Below are 26184 nucleotides of genomic sequence, written 5' to 3'. Positions count from 1 at the left end.
GTGTTTGTGGGGCCTGTTCATTTAAAACACAAACATTATAATTTGTTTTGACCTCAACAAGCTATTACTGGTTGGAGGAAAGACCGGTTGTGTACTCCATTTACTAAAGAGTAGTTTCCTTTACTTGACTTCACGTTTCGTTTGTACATAAAAAAGAAATGCCATCTGATGCGGGGGCTGCAGAAATCGTCAGGTCAAATCAGAAGGACAATTTTTACCTCCAGTATTTGAAGAATACACTTGCAGACGTTGTGCAGTCTGTTTGGGGTATTTACACATTTATTTCTTGGACAAACTAGTAAATATTGTAGCATCTGAAAGGGGGCGATGCCTCAGTTTTCGGCCTTACAGGCTACCAGTGGCGTGCACCTAGCTTGTCAGGCTGAAAAACTGGAGCAAGAGGTGCGGGGGAGGGGACTAAAGGGATGTTACTCTTGCTAATATGACTGTCCTCAGGTCCGCATAGTCTTCTTCCAGGCAGTATTAGACTATTGGTAGTATGTGGCAGGCATACATCAACTGAACTGTCAACACTTTAAAACTGAAATAAAGGATCATGTCTGGATATGTTCTGTCTGGAGAAAAATTCAGCTTCAAAGCAATAATTATAGGATCTGGAATGACATACTAAAACAATGTGAAAATAAAATAGATGTAAAAACTCTTTGGGGTATATACCAGATACATTTAATCAGGAAATTGGAGGTAAACAATTCCTAATCACTACCAAGCTATTAACTGAGCAGTAGATATATATACTAACTTTGATCATGGCAATTATTTGATGTTAAAGGTGCCAGACGATGGCTTAGGTGGAAAGTAGAACTGGACATTCTGGCCAGTGTGGGCTACCTGGCACTGACCACGCTGGCAGATTACCAGACGCTTGGTGAAGAATATGTCAGCATCTTGCAAGTTGACCAGTCCAAACGGTCAATTCCGTCCAAATTGGTATGTGTAATGTTATTGTAAGAAAATACAGTAATAGCAGATCCAGGAAATGGTATATATATATATATATATATAGCATGCTTCCCCCATTCCAGGATTCAAAAGCATGCATGTTATAATATAATAACCTCCAATAAGTCAATTGTTGCCTTGTAATTGTATTAACTGTTTACTAGTACTCATCCCTATACGTACTGATTTTTAATTAGTTTTCAACGAAAAAAAATTTTTCATTTTTTTGTGCTGATAACTTCCCCTGGTAGATAACTGGTAGTTAGTGTTTCTGATGGGCTGTTACTTACAACATATTTGCTCAAAGAAGAAGTGAATTGATTAAAAAGTTGAAATCTCAAGGCCTTAAAGAATGCTTTTATAAATAGTAATCATCTTAATAAATCAGACAAATTTCTTATTCAAAATGTCTTTCTTATTCAAAATGTCTACATTACTCATTAGAATTCATACAGATAAATTTTCTAGCTTTGTTTATAAATGTACTTCTTAAAAACTCTGGAAATCATTCAGTTACGATTTTTCAAATTATTTCTCAGAGTTTTGACAAATTTTTCTCCATGTGCAGTTACTATCATTCAACACTTTTTTAAACGCTCTCTAATTTATTCAAATATAATTTGAAACGTTTTTTTTCCCCCAGAGACGAGGGCTAATGATCCTCCTTCAGGTGTGCACCCCATACCTCCTGCAGAAACTCTTCACGTTCCTTGAGATGAAACTCCATTCCAACACATGGGAACTAAGCCAGAGATTCAGGGTGCTGTTGCTTAAGGTTGTGAAGACATGCAGAGCTGTCATCCCATACATTCACAGAAGTCATCTGGCTTTATTTTATCTCCAGGGTGTCTATTATAATGTATCCAAGAGAGTAACAGGAATTAGATATGTAAGTGTTAAACTTCAACGTACCCCTTCAGAGCTTGTATATGGCCCTTAATTTCTACTTTGTTGAATGGTGTAGTGTGCTACAACGATCCAGTCTGTATCTGTGGACTAACATGTACAAATTCTCCACAATTTCTGGGCAATTACTCCATTTTTTTATTGGGCAAAATTTATCAAGCTTTCTGATACATAATTTTATAATCCAATAATTATATTTCCATATAGCATTTGTGGTGCTTTAGCTGCATGGAATAGAACTATATAGAGTAGCCTTTTTAATTTTGTTGTTGTCACTCAGAAGGAATGTTCTTATTTTAAGAAATTCTGACTTAAAAATACAGCATCTGTAAAATTCACAAAGATCCAGTAATTATTGAGTTACGATTTAATTGTCCATGTCAAGTATGGAGGCTCTACTTCAGAATCTGTGACTCTCTTATAAGTAAAAGGCAGGCAAATAAGTTGGTAATCTCTCAAAGTAAACTGATACAGACTGTGTTGTATAATACACACACATATAGGTGTGAAAAGAGCCTAGAAGTAGAACCCCTAGGCGAGGTCTATTACACTAGACTGTCTATTTCATCGCATCTTGTACTTTTGACCTTCCACTTCTCTAAAACTCTGCACAAAATGCAACACTTAATTGATTTTAATAATGTTTTTTTCCAGCTGCGTGTCAGTAGTTCCCCCTCAGATCCTGGGTCTCCCAGGGCCAGTTATAGCATTCTTGGCTGGCTGAGCCTTATACAGTTGACATACTCTGTGGGTAAACATGGATGGGATGCAGTGTCCATGGCAACATCAACAACAACAGATGGCAAAAGAGATGAGGAAGAGGAGAAAGAACAAGTGACGGCAAGGTAAGCAAGAAAGCTGTGAAAAAGATAAACAGCTGTGGCAGATCCATTGGTGGGCACAGCAGATTACCCCCCCCCCCCCCCCCCCCCAGAAGGAACCTTCCACTTCCCTCTCTCTGCATGCGAGGTTTTTACGATGGAAAAAAAAGGCTTCCATTCTAATATTGCCCCACCATAAAACTCTAAAAAGATAGTACAGTAACAGTAACAATTTAAATGAGAAAATTACATGCAATGATCTTTTGACTACTTACATTCTTCGTTTTTTTATCTTCACCTTCAAAATCTGTTGTTTTTTTAACATCTTTAAAATCTTTTTTATTACTTCCTAGTTCTCACAGTGAGTCTTATGTGAGTCCAGGGTCTCGCTGCTCTTTGTGCTTAGAGTCCAGAAAGCATTCTACAGCAACACCTTGTGGTCACTTATTTTGCTGGGACTGTATTCTAGAATGGTGTGAGTCCAAGGTTAGTTTTTTTTTTTTTTAAATACTTTTTTAATCACGTTTACAGGAGTAAATTAGTAAATATTTCATCTGAATGTTTTACATACTGTAAAGTAATGAATTAATATTTTAACAAGATTAATGGGACTACATTGGTTGCTTTAATTGGTCCTTTTCTATCGATAGTTTTGTCATCACATTGTTGGGGGCATTTAATTAGTCACCTGTAATTTTGGTTACTGCGCGTGGATAATTTTGTGTCAATATTTTACAACTCTTTATTTTCAGCTGGAGTGCCCCCTATGCAGAGAGAAGTTAGAACCATCAAGACTTGTCTGCCTGCAAAATTTTGATCCAACTTGAAAGAAATAAAGAAAGACGGTGTTCTTCCACATGTAATCAATGACAAAATACTAACATGAAGTAATGGAAAATATAATTTTCAATCTTCATGAGAAACTAAATCTGGATGAAATGTTTTATTATAAAAATTAGAGTAACAATATTGATGTTATTTATTATATTAGAGAATAAGATCAGATTATGATTTTGTATCCGGGCACTGTACCAGTAATTAATAATTCACGACATTGAAATAATAAATATAATGGTTATTTTATCCTGTTTGACAAATTCCAATTTCTGTTAATATTAAATATTAATGTTTATTTTCAATTCCCAATATGCCTTCTATAAATATAAAACTGAAGGAATATAATACATATAACTCTAAGATGTCCATTAAGTATTTAGTGTAAATGAATTTTCTGATAATAATTCTTGTTTTATGAGCAGAGAGAGAGAGAAAAACAACTGGAATGCTAGAATGACATTACTTGAATAACATGTAAAAATCATCATCATCATCATCATAATAATCTACCTAATGTATAACTGTTTAAAATAAACCATAACCTGCTGTAAACAGAAAAAGGTTTTCGATCAAGTAATACTTGTTAAACAGGTGTTACCTAAATACTGACATGCAATGTGTCTGGAAAGGTGCAAGCTATAGTCAAATATGATAGCTTGGTTTAAATATCAACTGTGAACATTTATTGTGGGACAAAACGTAGGGCAACAAATTATAGTTATTTAACACTTCCATGGAAAATGAGTAGGGGTTACTCTCCCTAGCTACCACTACATTTGTTAGCCAAATAAAAATTTAGAAAAATGAAAAGACACATGATTAAAATATTCTAATACTTTGAACCTCACCTTTACTTACTAGTATACTTTCCCTAGCAAAATGAAACAAAAGAATTCTGTGTAAGCCATACTTTCAGCCATGACAAAACAATTTTATTATTATTTTTTTTTTAATATCTGCAATTTTTTAAATTCTCACTTAGCACCAGAAAATAACCTACTAGAAAACTCAAAATAGACAGAAAACATCAGCTCTGCTCATGGACACAAGTTCTGAATTTGACAAGTATTGAAGCATATATATACTAATGACCTGATTATAAAAAAAAACCCAATGATGTATAATTTACCAATCAGTCATTACTGTCTATAATGTGCGTGTAGCGATGCACATTCATATATTTTCCCAACTAAAGCTATCACCATTCAAGCGGTCACCATTTCACCATTGGTGTCAGACTTCAAAGTTGGTCCCTCTGGCTGAGTAAGAAACAGTTCCACAGGTTTGCCCAACTTGTAGGACTCCTCACACGCTGTTGCTATCTTGCTGATGGTCAGAGTAGATTCTTTTGTGATTTCCATAGCTTCTTTTTCTAGAAAATACAGAAAGTTACATGAAATATTTTCATTCTGTGGGATCTCAACGGACATAACACAAAAGCATATTTATTAAAGGGTATGTTCATTATTTAATTACAGTATTATATATACTTGACAGCATTTAATCACCACAAAATTTTAATTATGTGCTACAGGTAACTTATGGAAATTCAAGCAAATGAGATTTCAAAGCCAAGCTTCCACACACTGAAAATGCCAATATATATATACGTGAAAAAAAAAATTTTTTTTCATAAAAAATTTGTAACTTAAAATTAATAATTCAATCAAGCTAATAATTTCCAACTTGCAGTACTGCACTAGCATGATTCTTTCAGTTAAAAAAAGTAATGCATGCGGTTTATTTTCTTTAATTTTTGTATTAATGCTATTGAAGCAGCTATATCTAGTTTTTGTCAATTTTGATGCAGTATATTACATGATGATAAACACCATAAGCACTATCAATATCTAATTATGTACTGTAGGTAATATGTAGACATTCAGGAAATGTACACGGTAACTAACATCGATAAGGTTTAATTAATTCAGTCCAATATGGGATTTTAAAGTTTAACTTAAAGAAAAATAATTAAGTCAATTAAGCTGGTTTTCCAATTTGTTCAGTATCATACGTGGTCATTATTCAAGAACCATTCTTGTAAATTATATAGGGTGCATTCCCAAAGTGTTAATTGTCAGGTAACACATATGGGCCCTTATGAACTCCACAGGTATTGTCACTGATTGCAGCTGTACTAGGGGCTTTAATTACTTACTGCATGATCTGCATGGTAAGCTACCCTTCACAAAGTATATATCAGGCCTAGCTGCCTCAATATTAACTCTCTCCTGAACTTGCTGATAATTTACAGCTAATTTGCAAGAATTCGTGCTTTCTTGCAAACCTGCTGCAAACTTCAGATGTTCTTGCAAATTTGCTGCAAATAAGCAGCAATTAATACAATTTTTCTTGCAAACTTCTGTAAACTGGTTGCCGCAATTTTTTTTATTTTGCTAATTTTTTAAGGGTATGTGTAAAGTGCACACACTGGCTGCACATATATATGCTATATTATGCATACTGGGGGTACTTGGTTGCTAGCTGTCACAACATTTCTGGTCTGGAAGGGTGGTAATTTAATTCACCCTTTCAAGCGACATACATATTTCAATTGAGCAAGTGTATAAAGGATCCTTTCTATGACAGATGAATCAGTTATTGACTGTTCTGCCAATTTCCAGAGTGTATTTTGGCAGTTTTCCAGCTCACCATTTCAAGGCAAAAAAAATTAAGTTAGATGTTACTTCTCAACTAATCAATGTGGACTCTTCTCACAAAACAATTGGGTCGAAATGCTATCCTATTTATACATTATAGGTAAAGATCTAGCTAGATTAACTTTTTTTCTTCTTCTTTCTTTTTTTTATGCCTCACCAAATTAATTGGCTCTAATTAATTTGATCACTTCCCTTTAAATAACTCTCTAATTTTTAATGCTAATCCAAATTAAGTTATGTGTTGACTTTGATGAATTTCCTTACTATTCAGAAGGATGTAGATTAAATTGGGAATTCACTGACTAATTTTTTTTTTAATCTTCAAGCTCTTTGACCAATGAGATAGCAGCAAATTTTCACCCCAGCAATGAGCCGGCTTTCGCAGTATTTGGATCGCATAAATTTCATGTAAAATACATCGATAATTCAGTAAATGAATGGCAAAACTAAATTATTTGAATACTTGAGACGTTGCTCAAAGTCACTACACATATTAATTGAGAAAAGATATTGAAAATCAAAGGGTCATGCGGTGGGGGGAGGGAGATACTTGGAAAAAAGTGTCAACTTTCCCTAGTAACTAACGTGTAACCTGTTTTTGAACATCAAGTTTGTTTGATTGGATTATTGCACCCTAAAATTCAAGGCCAAACCTACTGAAACTATGAATGAAACACGTACAAACTTAACATAATATCTAATTAATCATAATAAGCGACAAAATATGTATATGCCTATAACGGAGTGCAATATTTACAGATTTCTCATTGGCGGCTCAGCATCACGTGACACATTCCATTACTGATCGAGGTAACCTGTTGGCGGGCGCGGCCATCTTGTTCTTTATTTCCAGAAGCGGTAAACAATTAATAATATTTCTGATCGTCCGGCTCCATAAACCTAGCGAACATGGTAGACAGAGAGGATCGTGTTTACCGCGCCAAGCTAGCTGAGCAGGCTGAGAGGTACGATGAAATGGTGGAGGAGATGAAGATAGTTGCCCAGCAGAATATTGATCTGACGATAGAAGAGAGAAACCTCCTGTCTGTAGCTTACAAGAATGTAATTGGTGCAAGAAGGGCATCTTGGCGAATTATTAGCAGTATAGAAACAAAGCAAGCTCAAGCTGATGATCCCAAGAAACTACCAATGATAAAGGATTACAGACTGACCGTGGAAAATGAACTAAAAGATATCTGTAATGATATTTTAAGCGTGTTGGACGAACACCTCATCCCTTCAGCGGGCAGCGGAGAATCGAAAGTTTTCTATTACAAAATGAAGGGTGATTATTATCGATACCTTGCCGAGTTTGCAACGGGCGCACAGAGAAAGGAAGCTGCGGAAAAAAGTCTGATCGCCTATGATTCTGCCACCACAACCGCCAAAGTTGACCTGGCGACTACGCATCCAATACGCCTCGGCCTGGCCCTGAACTTCTCCGTGTTCTACTACGAGATCCTGGGCGCCCCGGACAAGGCATGTCAAATAGCCAAATTAGCTTTCGATGACGCCATAGCAGAGCTGGACAGCTTGAACGATGAAAGTTACAAGGATTCCACGCTCATACTGCAGTTACTCCGGGACAACTTGACACTGTGGACGTCGGACATGCAAGCAGACGAGCAGGGGCAAGGACAGGAGCAAGTTGAAGATTTAGAGACATCGGGGAAACCGGAGGACTCGTAACCGAACTTTAAAAAAATTCAGAAATGAAAGACTGACTGTATTATCTGTATCGTGACTTGTCTGAGGAAAAAAACTTCTGTCATCTATTGAGATGCTTTTTTTTATGAAACATGGAAATTGGAATCCCAAACTGCTTGTAACTATTCCCCCCAAGCAGGATGACAGATAATAACAATTTTTATACAGAATCCTCTTGTAGATGTGTACTTAATGGACTTGATTGTTATTATTATTATTATTGTTTTGATGAAAAGAGATAGTGTTATTATTCACAAGTGTGACGTTTCTTATTTAACACCGTATACTGTAAATCTATGTAGGAGGATTGCTAACTGGAGCCAGCAGCTTGACTTATAATAAAAAATACTTGGATCCACCCCTTCCAAGCTTGATTGGATATATATTTGTGACAATTTGACTATGAAACTTGTGTCATATTACTGCATGCAATAAGCATAAGATGCTGTTCCACTTGTTTCCCAATTGTAAGCCTTCTAAAAGTCTTATCATTAGTTCACTGGCAGCTGATGCATGATATTAGTAGGGGGAGGGCAACTGAACATTTCTGATAAAAAAGATGGAGGTTTTGGGCATTCTGAACCCAGTATGTTAGTATGAGTGCAGTGCATGACCTTCCTATTTATTGGGAGTGTTCTACTTCTAGCTTCACTTACATTTTTCCCAGATTAAAAAGGAATCACCAAGAGTATGAAATTAAATAGGATTTCAGAGTTCCAAACATTTTTTTTTTCATCTCTTCAAAGGGTGCATATAAAGTGTTCCTTGAAAAAAGGGGCGGGTGGATAAAAAGACGGGCCAATCTGTTAAATTGCTGGCCAGAGCAGGTCTGTATGAATCATTAGTATTGCGGTACTAATGTATAGGAATCCCAATTATAGACCGCTGTTTTCTTGAGTGCGCTTGTACTAATCTGATTTAAAATGAGTGATTAAATGGTTTAAAAGCACCAGCTGGGTTTTTTTATGGGAAATATTGACTGTGTCTGTTCAATTTAACGTGATTGATGTGGTTTTATTCTTTTCACCATTTTCAGAAGAACTGCTAGTTTTACATCAAAGCAAACCATTACTGATGTTTGGTTTTATCAAATCTAGCATCTTGGCTAATGCAAATGTAAATTATTTAACCATTTTTCCCAGATTCCTCAACCTTCTGACTTTGCAAGAAAAAAAAAACAACTGGTATTTGATCAGAACTTATTGTATGAACATAACAGAGGAACAAAAAATGTTTTCCTTACTAAAGAATTGGGTTTTGATGCATGTCAGTGTTGTCACGCTTCCTGACCATAGGGGTCACTGCTAGTCAGTTGTAATATTACAGAAAAGACCCCTGTGAGATCTGAGAGGATCAGGAGGAGCTCTTTCCTCCACAGACTTACCCTCTGTATTTCTCTTGAAATTTATTTCATACCTGGATGTTGAGTAGCGCCTATGATATCCCTTTGTTGTGTAATATTTTAATTCCTGTAACATTGGGTTGCATGGACTTACTCTTATGCCTAGCTGTGACCCTAACATTATCTGTCTCTCTGCTCCTGTGCCACTGTGTAAGGGACGGGATAGTTGTTTAAGAGGCGACTACTCATCTGGGACCTCCCAGGGGTCTTTTCAATTTTTTAACAGGCTGCACTACTTTGACTTTTGTGATATCATAAAGTACTGCTGTACCATGGACTTCATGCAAGATGAGATGCCCAGAGCTAGCACCAAGTTTGGCAGCATTCAGAACAGCGGACTAACAAATCTGCGGGTCAAATATGGCGACCCACTAGAAACCTTGCCATCTAATCCGTTAATAGACACTGTGGGAAAGTATTCAAGTGGGTCGACCATATTTGACCCTCGAGCTAGCTAGTCCACAATTCTGAATGCGGCCTTTCTTTACGAGTTCAATGTTGATGCACAAATTGATTCATAAATTGTCTAGCTAAATTCTGCCCAGCTTTAGCATAAAGAAATGGGTCCTGAAATTGTTCCCCTTGCCACCATAATTGCAGCAGTCCTTTCCACCAGTTGGTGTCCTTCATTCTGTTAGCAAGAGTTGCAAATAATCAATAGTCAACATGCCTTTAGAAGTCAATATATCTGCATAATTATAGTGACCAGCCACTGTGATGCATTATGGGAAATGTAACCAGTGTAAGCTAGCATTGTACATATCAGTTCCTTGTACATCGTTGTAGTTATATAGGATTATTGATATTGAATTACAATAGATGTTTTTGTGGTACTTTAACATTCTGTTCAGACTTGTTCCTACTCTAGTTATCTTCGACTTTCACTGTGACAGCCCCTTTACTGGTTCTTTCCAAACACTGCCTTCGTTTCTAGGATTATTTCTTTGACGTCATTATTAATGATCACCATTTGCCTCGTAACACAATATTCAGCATTTTAAAGATCGGCATAAAAAACAGTGGACATAATTTGTGTGTCAATTAATACAGAGTGATCATTTTCATTTTTTAAATTTTTACATAAAAAACTAATTATTAATTGAAACACAAGACAATTTCAGATATAGAATGAAAAATGCGAAGAAATAGAAACAAACTAATAAAACCTGTAGAAATAGCTTGCATTATAAATGCTCACCTAAGTGTAACCAATACAGACAAAGAGGTCACGGTACTTGAAATCATCTGAGAACAAAATCAAAAATCGTACAATCTCAGCAGGACATGGACAAGTTGAAAAAGATTAAGATTTCCAGATAGTTGTTGCATGAAAAATGACCAACTCTGGCGCATGGCTTTTACATACAAAGTATTCTCTAGTAATATTTGTATTCCTGTGCCAATGAACATGATAATATCTCAATAAATGATACAAATAGCATGAGGGTATCTTTGGACTTGGGTTAAATATCAACCATCCATTTCTTAATTAGCCTCACAAATTTAGTTACTTGTTTGGTCCAAAAATATAAAATAAATAATTAAATAAATAAATAAATAAAATCATGCTCTGAGAGAAAATGCAAATACATCTGAATTTCAAAATGCAGTGTTCCTTTAGTTGCACGTGAATTGTAAAGCAGAGAGATAGGTCTACAACGGGCTATGTTATACAAAGTCACCATAAGTCCGTATGCTGCGCCAGGGTGGCAACTTGATATAATATCCCTTAAAAAATAGGTGACCTACATTACCTATACATCGACTCCTGGTTTCCTACTGAAACATTCCAACAAACATAAACACTTAAAACGGGAGGTTAAACCTTTTTTATTCACCTGTAAAGCATGGTATTTTAAATGGGGCAAAATATTTTGGCTGGCTTCACCTAGCAAATATATAACATGGTCCATAACGGCAATGGTTCAAAGAAAAAAATACGAATGGCCAATGTTTTGGTTCACTACTACAGATTGGAATGGATATCATATATTTTGGTCTTTTGACAATACTGAAACTAAATTTTGATTCAAATTATTTTGAGAAGCTGTGCTGTCGTGTTCTTTGCACATGAGTAACATTGACATAAAGCATATTTTGACTTTTTATTTTATTAATTTATATATTTTATTATCATTATGATTTTTATGTATATATTTTTTTTCATATTTGTTTTATTTTATGGGAACATACAATCTTATTTCAATAATTGATATAATTTGTTTATTGATCATTCTCCATTTCTTTTCATTATACTGGTTATATACTTTTTTGTTCTTTCTCATGGGACCATACAATCTTATTTTATTAATTCATTTAATTTGTTTATCATTATTTTCATTTATTTTTTTTTCCATTATGTATATACTTTCTTTGTTCTTTCTCATGGAAACACACAATCTTACCTTCCATAACATTAAGAAAATGTTCCATAGCCAGCACGTAACTGTCAGCATATCTCTGTGGGAAAGAGAAGTGCATAGGAGCCAAACTGGTGCCTGTGGTGCAGGAATGCTGGACACCGGTGCACCTCTGATTCTCCGAGACCAGCATACCTTTCGTCCCAAATACCTACAACAACACAAGAGAATCAGCATACCTTTTGTCCTGACAACAACAAAACATTTAGTGAGATTAACATGAATGCACCCAGGCAGTGTTTGCCTCTTAGGAAAATTAGTTGCTGGACAGAAGATCCAGCCATCTTGAAAAGTAGCTGGACTGAATGTCTGCCAGGTGGGAAAACTTCTTGGCCCGTTCTGAAAGTTGTCAACACCGGGCAGACGGTCCAGCGTTAATTTCGAACACTGCACCCAGGCTTTCAGAGCTATACATTATCAGCGTGCCCCTGCAGTTTTCATTCTCTGAAAAGAATATACTACATGAAAACACAGAGTCAGGCTGAAAATATATAGAGGTGAGCTTTCAGTGTCTTTAAAAGAGGGTTCAAAAATTCACCCAAACCTTTTCACTAACATTTAAAATATTCCTGGTCAATTGTGCCAAATATTGGCATAAAGTACCTCTTTAAAATGGCTTTCAGGGGCATGAATTATTTAATCTCCTTCTACCCCCCCCCCCCCCCACCCCCCTCCGGCCCCAATAAGTACACAATGAATTCACCATTACAATTGGTATGAATGCATACTGTCATTAAACACACACACACACACTCACACACACACACACACACACAGAGCAGGCCGCCCCCCACCCACCCCTTTTCAAGCAACGAAGGAACATGTGTTATCCATAATTATTAAATGATACCAAAATCTCTGTAATATGAAAATGAAGAGGGCATTATTTAAATTTTTGCTGAGAGTTATAGTCTGACTATCATGCAGCTAATTATAAGGGAAACTGATTGAAACGTTGTGTTTGACTCCTATTATTAAGGCTCTATAAGCAAAGAATAATTCTATTTCAGTATCTTAGAAGCTTAATACAGAATCCTATCTAGAGACTATGAAAAAACCCTTTCACAATGTACACATTCAATATGGTAAAATATAATCTTGGATACACATTCACTTATAAGTGCAGGCCCGTAGCCAGCAATTTCAGAGGGGGGGGGGGGGGGGTTCGTTTTCTGAAAAAGTGGACCTTTTACCATACAATCCTCAAGTACATAGATCAGATTTTACCCAGAGTGGACCTTTTCCCAGCAAAAAGGGTGGTTCTTTCAAACCCCCCGAACCTCCCTGGTTACAGGCCTGAAGTGTTACAAGTGATTGAGTGTGCGTAACACTCTGCTGCAATCCCCTAAATTCTACAGGGATGCCCAGATTCTTAGGGGTTACTGAAAACTCGGGCCCTTTAACAGTATGGCTGAATAAAGTGATGGACTGTGACCTCAAAGAGACCAATTTTATCAAAACAAGCATAATTGATAAAATCAGTCAATTTCTGCAATCTTCTGAATCTTTCTTGCCAACTTACAACATATTTTTTTCTCTCTTTGGAATAGATGTATTTTCTTGTTGTCTTTAACTTTTTCAACTTTTTTCTAGTTTTCGTTTGTGCCTACGGTTTAGGATGTTTTGGAATATAAGCTGACAAATATACGGGTATTTGAATACATCGATATACATATATTCAAGTTTTGGAGAAGGATGTGTCAGAGGTGTCAGTTTTAATTTTAAAATGAATCAAAGTGTGCTCATTGGACAAATTTGGTATAACTTCTCATCAGCTGAACTTAAGTTATCACTGTATTTCTTCGCTGTTTTGAAGAAAGATACCGCTTTTAACGAGGTCCAAACACAGTGGGTTTGTTTAACCTAGAAAATCTTCAAGTCTAAATTAAAGCTGAAGAAAATGTTGAAAGCACTGTTCCTGTGCAGCCTGATGGTCTTAGGTAAGTACATGTCACTTATAACACAAAGTTGTAAAAGGCAATTTGCTAAATTTCATTATTATTCTTAGATATGCCAATGAAAGACCTTATGCCTTCATCACATTGTTGTATTTGTTTGTTTGTTTCTTTGTTTGTTTGATTACAAAATGTCTCAAAAAGCTTTTAAGGGGCAGTGGTATGTTATGAAGGTGCTATAATTATTGTGATCATCTCTTAAAAACTCAAACATCGGTTCTTTCAAATTGGTTTTGCCAGCATTTATTGTTAAGTTGTTATCACTAGACCAAAGAGTGAGATGTGCTGCTGAAGGTAGGAGGCAAGCTGGCTTTTTTCGGACGTTTCAATATTTAGGAATAGTGGTGTCAACTACATATTTTAAAGAGTCACATTCGGTTCTGAAGTCATTGATCATAATAGCAAAAATCACTGGTCCAAGTTTTTTCCCCTACAGTACAGCTGCATTGCTGGATTGCCATTCTCATTTTGCATTTTCAGTTCTGACTAACTGTTTCTTCTCTGATCAATCCTCAATATCATTATTTACTGGCTTATTTTTTGTCATTTTTAAAAATCTTTTTAGGTTTCTTCCCAAAAAATGCCCAGACCACGTGCACGGTACCCAATAACGACCCTAATGCATCATGCCGATTGGTATACAGATGCAGATACTATTACGGCTACTACTATTACTACTACGACTGTTCATGTACCTGCAATCTGGGGTTTACTGGAACTGCTGGGTACTGCACAGGTAAATTAAATGTGGCTTACAATACATGTTAGACATTCATATAAATATTATAACAGCAATAAATAGTTTTCCTCGAAAAGAAAAAAAAATTTCAGGTACTGGAACTTATTTTCAGCAAGATTCTATAAAATGTCTGCTAAATCTTTTTTTTTTTTTTTTTTTGTTTTTTTTGTTTTCAAACAGCTATAAATCCATGCGCCTCTGGCCCATGTCAAAATGGAGGCAACTGCACGGTACTAACCACTGGCTACAGTTGTCAATGCCCTCCAGCCTACGCCGGGACTAACTGCCAACTGAGTAAGTTTATTTAAGGAATTTCTGGCTTATTTCCAATTTAATTACAATAGAGGCAGTGATATAATTGGCTAATTAGGATTTTAAGACTTAACTGTGCCATACATACAACAGGTGCCTAAGAATTACATTTTTGGAAGGGGGGGGGGGCTTTCCCCTCTCTTCCTGCAGATATGATCACTTTTAAGTAATTTAAATTCCTTTGCCTATGGCCGATGTTTATAAAACAACTGATCAAATGCAACATTTCAGTCTACACACTGGTACCAACAATTGTAAAAGAAAATCAAATATTCTTGTCTTCCCTTTTCTTCCACAAATCAGTAATAGTCCAATTAAAAGGCAGTATTGAACCTATTTTGCAAGTAAGAAAAAAAAAGGATAAAATTCCATGAACAACAATTACTGAAACAGTTTAATGGAATAATTTTTTTTTTTTTTTTTTTTTTTTTTTTTTTTTTTTTTTTTTTTGTGAATTGAAACAGATCAAAATTGGTTCAACTAAAAGACTGGTTTTACATTTGAGAAACTGGGCTAGAACAAAACTTTCCTGTTTTTATAATGAGCATTTTTTTTTTCAGCTCAATGTGATATCCAACCTGATGCGACTTGCTTGCGGCAATATAAATATTGCTACTATTGGGGCTATATTTATTATTACACAGTCTGCGAGTGTACTTGTAACGACGGTTTCATCCAAATTGGTGACACTTGTGTTTAGGTAAGCAGAATATCAATTTATGATCATTTTTTTATCCAGTTCAATCAACTTGGCAAAGTAGATATATTTATAGTGCTTGTGATAGTTGCATTTTATGTCTTTTCACGTTAATGTTTCACAAAAAAAAACTTGAATTTACTAGTAAATGGCCAAATGTGCAGTTATATTTCCCTTTTTGCGTAATTACGCTATTGCGTAAGTGTTTCATGAAGAAAAGCAACTCTGTCTCTACTGGGGCCTGTTCAACAAATTGAAATTGAGACCCCATAAGCTGGACAGTCAAGAGGCAAATCATAAGTCTACCTGGTAGCTAGTATTTCACAAATTATCGGCTCACAATATATGATACAGTGGCTATATTATATGCCATTACAGGCAATACAGTTATACTGCATGCAAATGTAAGTACATTATGTGTTGAAAAAGTTCACATTTAAGTCTACTTTTAACTAAATTTTATTTCACCCTAGGCACAAAAAAAGCAAGATCCTGTCAAAAGAGGAATCCCACATTAAAATCCTGCTGATATGAGGGTCAGAGAAAAAGAACTGTTTTAACTACCTACAGAAAAAAAAACTTTAAATACAGCTATTTCAAAGCAATTCAAAAATTCCTGTTACCTTAAATCATCAATGATTCTGTTATATGCACTGCTACAATACAACCTTTGTCAAATGATTACATATTTTTTTCTAGAATGTTGATTGCTGGATTACATCTTGATCAGGTGTTGTATTTAGATACTGGAGCAAATAGAGGCCTTACAGCTGATTATGAAGATGTTCATGTAATCATTTACATATTACTGATAAATTAAACATTTTCAGCAGACCCTCATTGTTTGTTTTTTTTCTTGTGTGTGTGTGTGTGTGTGTGTGTGTGGTGGTGGGAGGAGAGATTAAATTTCTAAAAAGTTGTTGAAATATTTTCATATTTTTTGGCTAATATATGTTACTAATTTATGATATTTAAGAATAAACTGTCAGGGAAAGGGCAGAATGTCTGCCCTCCTCTCTCCCCTGCCCCTCCCCATTCTTTGTTGATCAGGTTTCAAAGTGAGCAAAAAAAGGAAAGCATTAAATCAAACAACAGAAATATTGTACTGCAAAAGACTATCCTATCAAAATAACAACACACAGAATGGACAAATCCATATAAATTTATATTAATTATACAGAATTCCACAGAAATACTAAGAAATATGGTAGTTGCACAGACAAAAAAAAGTTTTGTTTAACTAAGTAATTAAAAATCTACGTACTCCATATTTCAATACAGCCATATCAACTTTCTATATGAAACAATGGTGAATGGAAATCATGAATAAAACCTACCTCTAATCTTTGGTCATAGCCATAACTGGCATTGCGACTGAGATCAATCATCGCCAAGGCGCCGCTGGGAAATTTCATCGTTATAGCAACCGTATCAACATCATCCATTTCAGCAATGGCCTTGATGTGGGCGTGGCCTTGAGCATAGACAGAGACTGGATACTGGTGAAGAATCCAGCAGATAACGTCTATGTCATGAACTGCACAGTCATGGAATATGCCTCCTACAAATTGCCAAAAAAAATTTTAAATGGAAATTCTTTTGAGTTATAATAAATCTCTTTTTTCGCTTGTTTGTCTAATTGTTAATATAGTTTCCATAAAATCTCTGTGCATGTGTTTGTGTGTGCACAGGGACGGATCTAGAGAGATTTTCTGACAGTGTTCTAAATTATTTTTTTAGTTCCACCTTCAATTTTTGACTGTCTTCCAACAAAAAACTTATATACCATTAATGTAAACTTGAAAATCTGACCATCTTCCGGAGGACCCAGAAGATGGTCTCAATCCACCCCTGAGTGCATGTACGATTGGAGCAATGCCAGGCAGTTTGGGTGTGAACGCACCAACCAATTAGTCACATGACTTAAAACATTGTCCGAGGGATGATGATTTACCAGATATCTTCAGGTAGCTCATAGGTGGTAGAGGAGAGTCTCGACTGCACATTTTGACCATGTGGATGTCACCGACATTCTGCTCCTCGATGCCATTAAGGATGCCTCTAATACTGGGGTCGTACCTCCTGCAAACAGAATCATGAACTTTTTTGGGATTTTTGAGAATTTTTTTTTTTTCTTTTTTTTTTTTTTTGGGGGGGGGGGGGGCTGATGCCAGTGCATAATGAGGGACCTTCCCCCAGTTCAGTTGAATGTATAATGGAAACAATAAAAGATGATTTATAGTCAAGTGGACTGGTACTGACTTATCTAGGCTAGTTCTAGGACTCCAGAAGCAGGCTCCTACCTGTTGAACGAGCAGAACAAGGGTTTCCCAGCTTTTTCCGATTCTACGTAGCATGCCTCAGTTCCAGCAATATCTTGTGAAATTGGCTTTTCACAGAAAACACCTTTCCCTGGAAAAGTACAAAAAAATGAAACTAAAAGGGAAATTTTTATAAATGTGTTACAGCAATCTCAGATTAATAGTATTTAATTCCTTAAGGGTATTGTAAGCCTTTATTTTCATCCAGATACCAAATATGAGTTTTTTCCTGCATCTAATTATTCAATATTGCATCAATCTTTCTGCTGATATAAAACAACACAAATCCCTTCCAAAATATAAAATATTGGCATTTATATTTTTTGTTGCAATGTATAGGCATAGGCAACTCAAAGTTTTAATTTTTAACTTAACACCTTTCTATTTTAGGTGAGATGGCAATCAAAATGGGGCGTAACTTTATCCCTGAACAAGATTTTATTAGGAAAATTGGCATAGTTGACCACAAATGAATAGGCTACAACCCTGTGCTATCATTTTGGTTTAAGCACTTTTGTTATAGAGTTATGAGCCCTTAATTACAGATTTTTATTAAACAAAAGTATTATTTTGCTTTATCATTGATAAAATCTGAACTTTTGGAAAAAATCACTGGCTTGGTTTTGGAGTACTTAATGGTGTCATTAAATTGGCATCAAAATGGTGTCCATGGATGCTCTGGTAGAGGAGAAATTTGAGAAAATGATTTTTCAATTTTCCATTTTCAATTCCAAAATCGCAATTATGATGTCCCCGTAAGATGACACATGTATAATTGTTGATTAATTTAGTCTCTGAACACTAATAATTTATCTGTCATCCAAAAGAATGTATGCAAGGCAGTAAATAAGGAGTTTTTGGCAAAGGCTAACAATATCCTTAAACCTGTTTGTTTCTAGTCAAATGCACACATACAAACCCACACACACAGATACAAAATATATATATTGCTAATGACTATGACTGTTTTTCACAAAGCCGTTTGTTATAAATTTAGAGAAGAAAGATTTCATAATGTCAGGGTAGCTCTTGGACCATCACTTAGAGGTAAACAAACAAAAAACTGATAATTTAATAGTGCAAAAAAGTAAATAAATAAATAAATCCAGCAACTAGCATACAATGGTACCATTCAATCTTTCCTATAATACTAGTTGCACTCAACACTTTAACAATATATGTTCTTGGTCAACTCTTGTTTTTTTTCTGAAAATTAGTATAAGCTCATGTAAATGTGTCCCAACTACCCAGTATACCAAAAATACTTCTGATCAATAATGTTATCATATTCTTAGAAATTAAATTATTATTTTGCTTTATTTTTTAATTAAAATTTACTCCAAATAAATTCAACAGCAAATGATCCGATGACTAACCCTTTCTGAGTGCATTCTGCACTATCTCCTGGTGCGTAAAAGTTGGGGAGCAGACAAATACTGCTCCAACGCTGTAAATATATACAAATTTAAAGCATGCCACGTACAATACAATATGGTCCTGGCTGTTTCACAAATATCAAAGAATCGTTGGTTGATTATTTGACTTAGCTAAGATTGCCAACAATCACATATAGTCAACCAAATTGTTTCACAAAAAATATAAGAGGCTGATTATCTTCTTGTGATCAGTCCCAAAAATAAGAGCTAAGGCCAAATTACTGTGGTTCTGAGAGTCATTTCGATAGGAAGTGTAAAATTTTCAGAAACGTCTTTATGCCAGTGACATGCTGAGGAAATGTTTTTCATGCCTCTAAATATATACATAAAATATAAATATCTGATATCACAAGGTTGACATGACATACCGCACTATCCAAGTTAAGCATTCTTAGCTAATCACAAAAACTTTCATCATTTTGTGAAACAGGCCCCTTAAGAAAACCAGATCCTAATCACCTCCGCGGTTCCACCTTACAATGTTATCAAGACTTTCAGAACAGGCCATCCCATTGATTAGCTCAACATTGGTGCCAAGTTATGTTCCTCTATCAACCAACCAGAGGATAAGTTTCAATTGCCCAAGGGTTTTTTTTTTTCAACTTCATTTCCAACCTTTTCTGATTGGATCAAAACAAATTGGGATGGCCTGTACTCCAGATCAAAACAAATTGGGATGGCCTGTACTTCAGATTCTGATAGCAAAGGGAAGGGGAAATGAGAGTAATAAGAATCCAGTGTAACTTTCAGGTTGACCACAAAATGTATAGAAATAGGGTACTAGTACAGAATATGTACTTTAATTAAGCTGTCACACACTATATGATGCCATTTAAAAATCAATAGAAGATTGTAATACATAAAAGATTATGTTAAACTTTTTCTTTTACTTGTTTCATAATCTCCTCGGTGACATACAGTAGCAACATTTTTAGGGGAGGGTGGCAAAAAGGCTTTTCTCTAATGGTTTAACTTTCCTGTCTTTAGAAATTTTAATTTGAACATTCAGTGAAAAATGACTTTGACTTTTTTTCGTCTTTAGAACATTAAACTTAAAAGTTCTAATAAAAAATATGACAGTATGGACATTCAAATGATCCATAAATATCACCGAAAATTTCATGATCTGAACTCAAATCACAGTTAACAAGTTATGCTGGGCACCACAATATGATCACAAATTATTTAAAGTTTTTAAAACCTATCTCACATCTAACTAATAATAATAATAAAGGTTCTTTAACACTGATCTAGTAAATGTGAATAAGATTCCTCTAAGCCATTCACATATAATAATATGTGATATTTCACACAAATAAATTTGAAAAAATGATCAAAAATTTGTTTAATTACAAACTACAAAACATAGATTTTCAACAATACAATTTGCAGTTCTTCGTCATAGAAATTGGAGAAACAATTGAAAACAAAGGGTGAAAAAAATCATAATTTACAGTGAAGGCAAAGTACATACACCCCTTACGTTTTCAAAATTCTTTTTTTACAGCAATTTTATACATTCATTTTTTCCAAGATTTTTATTGTGAGTTTGTCAACATGGCAACTGAAAAACCCAAAGATACATTGTTTTTTTTTTTTTTTTTTTGTATTATTAGTGCTTTCATTATTCATACAGTTCAATGCAGGGAAGGTGCACATATGACAGCATTTGCTGCTAAGTCTACTCTTTGCAAGTGTGGTTGGGGATATTTGATTTTGTGTTAAAGTCAGTGCTCTCAAAATGACAGAAATAATATCAAATAAGTCAGCAGAAACTGTCAAACATCTTGAATCATTCCAGCATCAAGACTGAAAAGGTAACAGCAGATGTCATTTTACACAAAACAGCCGCACCCCCCTAAAAAAAAGCTAAACAAGATTAAGAAGAAAGCTAGATAAATGAAGAAAAATACATCTTTAAAATCACATAAAAATTTACGACATATTTAAGAGAAATACTGAAGCATATTTTTGATTGGTTCCGTTTTTTTTTTTTTTCATCCCTACTAATGACTCAAGCAACTTAAAAGCAAAACAAAGTACATCCTTTTTTTAAGATATCGTTGCCAAAAGGAAAAAGCAAAATTCATGCAATAAATAATAATTATCAACAAAAGATAATATCTCTCTCTTCAGCCAGTGTCAAATCAAGAAGGTAGGGAATACCTTTTGCGTTACACGTGATTGGCCTTATTTTTCGAGCGTGATGCGTTATTTTAGCCCAATATTCTGCGTGAAACATGATTCAGGAATTCTTGGTGATTGGTGATTGGCCTGAATATATCTTGGTGATTGGTGATTGAGCTGTTTAAATCTTGGAGATTGGTGATTAAGGGGGGGGGGGGTATTCCCTACCCTCTATCAACAGAGATAGCCAATTTACTTGTAAGTGAGGGCGACATATCAGACAAAATTGAAACTTGTGTGCAATTGAGTCCAGATTTACAGAACTACCGAAAATATAGACCTGTATGCAACAGAACCCACCTTTCATCGTTGTATACTTTTTCTGCCTCCTCAGGAGTAAGAGCAACAGTATGACGCTGGTGATACTGTATTAGCAACTGTTTGATCTTGGGGATATCGAGATCAATGATATACTTCAGCTGAACGCGGTAGCAGCGAATCAGGTTCAGGAAATGTATCATGCCAGCTCGTCCCAGACCGAATAAGGCAACGCCAAGAGGGTCTTTCATGCTGTGACACTCCATTTCGTCACTTACAGAAAGAGAAAAAAGAATAATAAAATTAATTCTTGAAATGTGAAGCCCCAGTTACACCATTATTGTGTTTACTTACTAGTACAGAACCAATTTTGACCACAACATGTAAGAAACGAAAAAGCTCTCTCACTTGGGAATATTTAAAGATCAGTAACACTGATGCATGGTTTTGATTTTGACTGTCTTATATTGTCAAAGTTTCAAAAATAAGGGGGGGGGGGGGAGTAGGCAAAAAATTATTTTCTAAGCTCTAATTGCAAGCCCAATGTCTGAAGTGTCACAGGGGCTTTAAAAACACAAATGCTAAAACCATAAATATCACCAACATGAACACACTACAGTACCAGCATATTAAAAAGTCAAATATGTTGTGAATTGATCTTGTGGAAAAATAACTTGGGATAAGATATAAAGTAATTGTAGATCTATGCAAATTACAAGCCATTTAAAGTATAAAACTGGATACAAGCAGCATTAAGGAAACCAAGAAGTTATAACTTCTTTATAACTTCTTGAGGAAACCATCATGCATTAACTTGCCATGGCTAATTAACATTCATGAAATTTTGATTGGTTTATATATGTATATATATATCCTCTTGAACTGAATATTCCTTATAAAATGTGTGTTTCTTACTTTTTTCCATGCACACTAATGTAAAGTAAGTATATGTATGAATTTGATCTCCATGAAATAAACTCTGTGTCTGTTATATGCTAGTACTTTTTATGCCACATTTAAACTATATAACAGGTACCTTAATTTGGATCCTGACGGGACTATCTTCCCCAGCACAATACAATGTGCCGATTTTTCACCTCCTGGTTTCACATAAAATGTTTGCCCAGGGTGACCAAATATGTCCACACTAAGATATACAGCCATATAGATAACTATAGTGTCCAAAATATTATATAATGCGGTCTGCAGTGACCAATGACACTGCCAAGGCTAAGTGCTACCTTGAAAAGGACAATGAGAAATTCTCTCGAATGTTAGAAAATGAGATCATACAGGGGGCTTTTGGTGTATGTGTTGGAGGCAAATTTCTACAATATCATTCTAAAGAAATTATTACTTACTAGCAATATGCCCAATTACATAATTTTCTTTGTGTTTATTATCATCACAGATAATGGAAATAAATCAAATTTACGAGATGCTTGCACTTATGTATTTTTTATATAAAAAGTCCTTTTTTGAGTGCCTAGCTTGTACATTGCTTTGTCTTCTGGACTGTGATCAAACTGACTGTCAAAACCCAGAAATTTAATTTTTAATTTTTAAAAAAACTCCAATTTGCCATCCAAATAATTAGTTTGTTTATGATAGCCAATAGGAGTACAGGGGCTCAGGACCAGAGGATTCAACTGCATTGAAATTATTTCAAGCGCATGTAGCTCAGAGACCTAAAATAGGGGAAATACATAAGACATTGAATTTCTGTCTATGTAAAACACACCTCTACTACCTGCATATTTCAATATACCTCTCTGTGTGGCTGATGTAAACCAGCATAACTGAAAACAATATGCCTGTCAAAACAGCTGACTCAGAGGTAGGTGGAATATGCTGGTAATAGGTAAGCTGCAGAATGGCGTGTGATGAGGCCAGAATGCTGCAGCCGGCTGGGTATAACTCAATTCTATTACTAATACCATTTTATAACCATCTTTATTGGGCACTAAAATGTGTACAGGTTACATTTAACAGGCTCTCTACAGGGGCGGATCCACAGATATTTTCTGACCATCTTCCAAATTATCTTTGCTGATCCAGCCTCCATTTTTGACCGTCTTCTGACAGAAAAAATTAGATACTCGTACCTGTCAATGAAAACTTGAAAATCTGACCGTCTTCCGGAAGACCCAGAAGACAGCCTAAATCCCACCCTGCTCTACTCTACTTTTGGTTTTATAACATCTAGATATAAATACAAAATACATATGGAATTGATTACTAGTACTAGTACTGACATTACTGGGAAGAAGCACAAGATAAGACAACTAGTGATGGATGTATTGTTTTTTCAAATTTTTACTTGACAAACACATTAATGATCTTTGGATTAACAGTAATTTTTCTTCTATCAACATGTAATGCTGAAATTGCTTTACCTCCAATATTTGATGCCTGTCTAGAGCATCTTCATCAGGGTTGGAATCAGCTGATTGAAGAAAAATTACTATTTAATTCAAATGACAAATATTACACAGCTGATGAAGTTCTTCTCTTATATAATGACCTTATTTTAAACTGGATAAACTAAGCATTAAGGGGTTGGGACACATAGCAAATTGAAAGTTCCCACTCCTGTGAAGTTTCAGTTAAGATCCCAGCTTTGTACCAATAGATCCCAGAGCCAAATTGAAAGTCTGATTTTTTTTTTGTAATTCAATATTAGAAAAGATAATATCAATTATTCATAACATCAGACTCAGGGTTCAAGGAGGACAATTTAAAAGAGGTCCTACAAAAAAATGACCCATCGACACTGACCGAGACTGAACAACACCAATCCAAACCCATCAGTACCCAACATGACCGGACGATACTCTGCCACGAAACCAAACCATATGTATACCAAAACATAGTAACAATAAAACTAAAAGAAAATTCTGGGAGGGGGATTGAGGGGGAGAGGGCAAAGTGGGCACATGATACAGGGACACAGAGATATAGTATCTTCACTCTGAGAAGCAGGCAGTTGAACCACTTTATTTCGGCCAGTGTCACGTCAAGTGATAACTTTAAGTGACAATCAAAACCCTTAAATTTTTTCTTTCCACTTGTTCCACATATATCAATAACATTTATAATAAAATGCCCATGGTCTACTTTGTGTATCAAACAATTTCAGAGCTGCCAGTGTTCCTTTCATACTTATCTGTTAAAACAGGCAAGAATGTTGAAATCGGCATCTTATCCAGACCACCTAGTCTGAAATATACAGGTGAAGTTCAGGTGAAAATGATTTTTTTTTAAATCTGCCTTTAATATAATCTTCTTCATGATGGGGACTTCAGTTTCACCCACACTAGGCTTAGCCTATCACTTTGATCAATTTATGAATCTAAAAACCAAATGTTAAAACAATTACTTTCTAAGTTAGAATAACACTTCTTATATTATATAAATAGTCTATAAATAATAAAAACAGCATGACATATACTCGTACATGTATATTTTATCAGTCACTGAAATTTTTTTCCACAGTATTTTCCTTTCATCTTGATAGACTACAATAATGTGGTGTTCTTTATAGTTGTTTTGTGGTTTTTAGATTCACTGACGAAGTATAGGCCCATACCTCTCAGCCTTAAACACAATACACTACTGTCACCTACTGAAATAACATTTTTTTTTGAAAAACTGCTCATTTTTCATTACATTGTTGCCAATTACAGTTAATCAGTTCACCAAATCCCCACTACTGACAGCACAGTTTCACGCTGCCACAGATTACATTTTCACATTGATCTCAGCAGTTAATACTGTCTCTAGATCTTGCATGATCAGTCAATAAACAGAATAAATAAATAAACAGACAGGAGTGCAAGAGGCAGACAAATGACTTAAACAGACCAAGTACCTACCACAGACTCTTGACACAAGACAAACTGTACAAACTCTGTTCACAGACTGATGCTGACACAAAAATGTGTGTATAAAATATAAATATTAGGGTTTAGTACTGAGTACTTGGAAATGTCAGGTCTTGTAAGGTCTGGTCTTAACCGGTTGCTGCTTGGTCGGTCCGTTTGGCCAGTGTAAAGTAGGGCATTTTTATATCCCACTTGTTTTTTCTATTAATTTAAATTTTACCAGGCAGTAGTCCTGGTATTATACATTGTATAACTAGTGGATGACGCGTCCACATATTTGATCTGCGCCCCATCAAGAGCACTGGTTTAATGTATATCTGCCTGTTCTGCATGTTTATTGTATGAGCTCTTATTCGACACTGGCCCTGTAACAACGTAAACACACGAGCTACTGTACGATTATGCGGATCACGCAACGCACAGTGTCACTACGTGCCGAATGCCTGTTACGCGGCACTGCCACCTGTGATAGGTTTCAGATAACGGACGCTTCTGATAAATCCCGACTGGCTTTAACCGGCCAAGCCATATAAATAATTACAATGGTACATACCGTGACCCAGTACAGCAGAATCACTTATCAGCTGACAATTCTCGAAGTGATAAACGTGTCAATACCTGTGAGCTACTTCACGTGGGTTTGGGTTTGTTTTCGATCTGTCAGTTTCATACCTCCGCA

The 26184-nt window shown here is 35.4% G+C and overlaps 4 protein-coding genes across 10 annotated transcripts; 3 read left to right on the top strand and 1 right to left on the bottom strand.

Moving 5' to 3' along the window:
* Window positions 1–83: 83 nt before the first annotated feature.
* LOC106175434 (peroxisome biogenesis factor 10) lies at window positions 84–3773 on the top strand. The gene is made up of 6 exons (XM_013557439.2): window positions 84–267; window positions 794–951; window positions 1607–1852; window positions 2524–2714; window positions 3044–3176; window positions 3443–3773. The coding sequence occupies exons 1-6, from the start codon at window positions 159–161 to the stop codon at window positions 3515–3517; spliced, it is 912 nt and encodes a 303-aa protein (XP_013412893.2). The 5' UTR covers window positions 84–158; the 3' UTR covers window positions 3518–3773.
* Window positions 3619–26176, bottom strand: LOC106175433 (uncharacterized). 7 transcript variants are annotated; one of them, XM_086995941.1, is made up of 9 exons: window positions 26059–26176; window positions 24788–24840; window positions 21664–21895; window positions 19117–19187; window positions 17723–17831; window positions 17374–17501; window positions 16757–16980; window positions 11702–11867; window positions 3619–4899 (listed from the first exon to the last, which is right to left on the bottom strand). In XM_086995941.1, exons 2-9 carry the CDS (start codon window positions 24819–24821, stop codon window positions 4733–4735), a joined length of 1131 nt encoding a protein of 376 aa, XP_086852067.1. In that variant the 5' UTR covers window positions 24822–24840; window positions 26059–26176; the 3' UTR covers window positions 3619–4732. The 7 variants fall into 7 exon arrangements, with proteins under 7 accessions (XP_086852067.1, XP_086852064.1, XP_086852066.1 ...); XM_086995938.1 differs by having other exon boundaries at window positions 26124–26161; XM_086995940.1 differs by lacking the exon at window positions 26059–26176 and adding an exon at window positions 25497–25626.
* On the top strand, window positions 6974–8843 carry LOC106175435 (14-3-3 protein epsilon). The gene has a single exon (XM_013557440.3). It carries the CDS (start codon window positions 7097–7099, stop codon window positions 7874–7876), a length of 780 nt encoding a protein of 259 aa, XP_013412894.1. The 5' UTR covers window positions 6974–7096; the 3' UTR covers window positions 7877–8843.
* LOC106175437 (hepatocyte growth factor activator serine protease) lies at window positions 13164–16253 on the top strand. Its single transcript, XM_013557441.2, has 5 exons — window positions 13164–13656; window positions 14237–14407; window positions 14591–14704; window positions 15283–15422; window positions 15893–16253. Exons 1-4 carry the CDS (start codon window positions 13617–13619, stop codon window positions 15420–15422), a joined length of 465 nt encoding a protein of 154 aa, XP_013412895.2. The 5' UTR covers window positions 13164–13616; the 3' UTR covers window positions 15893–16253.
* Window positions 26177–26184: the final 8 nt, after the last annotated feature.

This window comes from Lingula anatina, chromosome 9 (genome assembly GCF_051362555.1).
Source record: "Lingula anatina isolate TDL-2025a chromosome 9, LinAna3.0, whole genome shotgun sequence".
Classification (NCBI taxonomy): domain Eukaryota; kingdom Metazoa; phylum Brachiopoda; class Lingulata; order Lingulida; family Lingulidae; genus Lingula; species Lingula anatina.
This window is presented reverse-complemented; position numbering and strand designations above follow the sequence as displayed.

Bases quoted from the DNA above. Each gene is read 5' to 3' on its own strand.
- LOC106175434 (XM_013557439.2), top strand. From the start codon at position 159: ATGCCATCTGATGCGGGGGCTGCAGAAATCGTCAGGTCAAATCAGAAG. The intron at 952-1,606 runs GTATGTGTAATG...TTTTTCCCCCAG, and splicing joins GGTCAATTCCGTCCAAATTG to AGACGAGGGCTAATGATCCT. The intron at 1,853-2,523 runs GTAAGTGTTAAA...GTTTTTTTCCAG, and splicing joins GAGTAACAGGAATTAGATAT to CTGCGTGTCAGTAGTTCCCC.
- LOC106175437 (XM_013557441.2), top strand. From the start codon at position 13,617: ATGTTGAAAGCACTGTTCCTGTGCAGCCTGATGGTCTTAG. The intron at 13,657-14,236 runs GTAAGTACATGT...AAATCTTTTTAG, and splicing joins GTGCAGCCTGATGGTCTTAG to GTTTCTTCCCAAAAAATGCC. The intron at 14,408-14,590 runs GTAAATTAAATG...GTTTTCAAACAG, and splicing joins AACTGCTGGGTACTGCACAG to CTATAAATCCATGCGCCTCT.
- LOC106175435 (XM_013557440.3), top strand. From the start codon at position 7,097: ATGGTAGACAGAGAGGATCGTGTTTACCGCGCCAAGCTAGCTGAGCAG.
- LOC106175433 (XM_086995941.1), bottom strand. From the start codon at position 24,821: ATGCCGATTTCAACATTCTTGCCTGTTTTAACAG. The intron at 21,896-24,787 runs ATAAGTATGAAA...CTCTTTCTGTAA, and splicing joins ATTCTTGCCTGTTTTAACAG to GTGACGAAATGGAGTGTCAC. The intron at 11,868-16,756 runs GTAGGTTTTATT...GTGTTGTTGTAG, and splicing joins GCTATGACCAAAGATTAGAG to GTATTTGGGACGAAAGGTAT.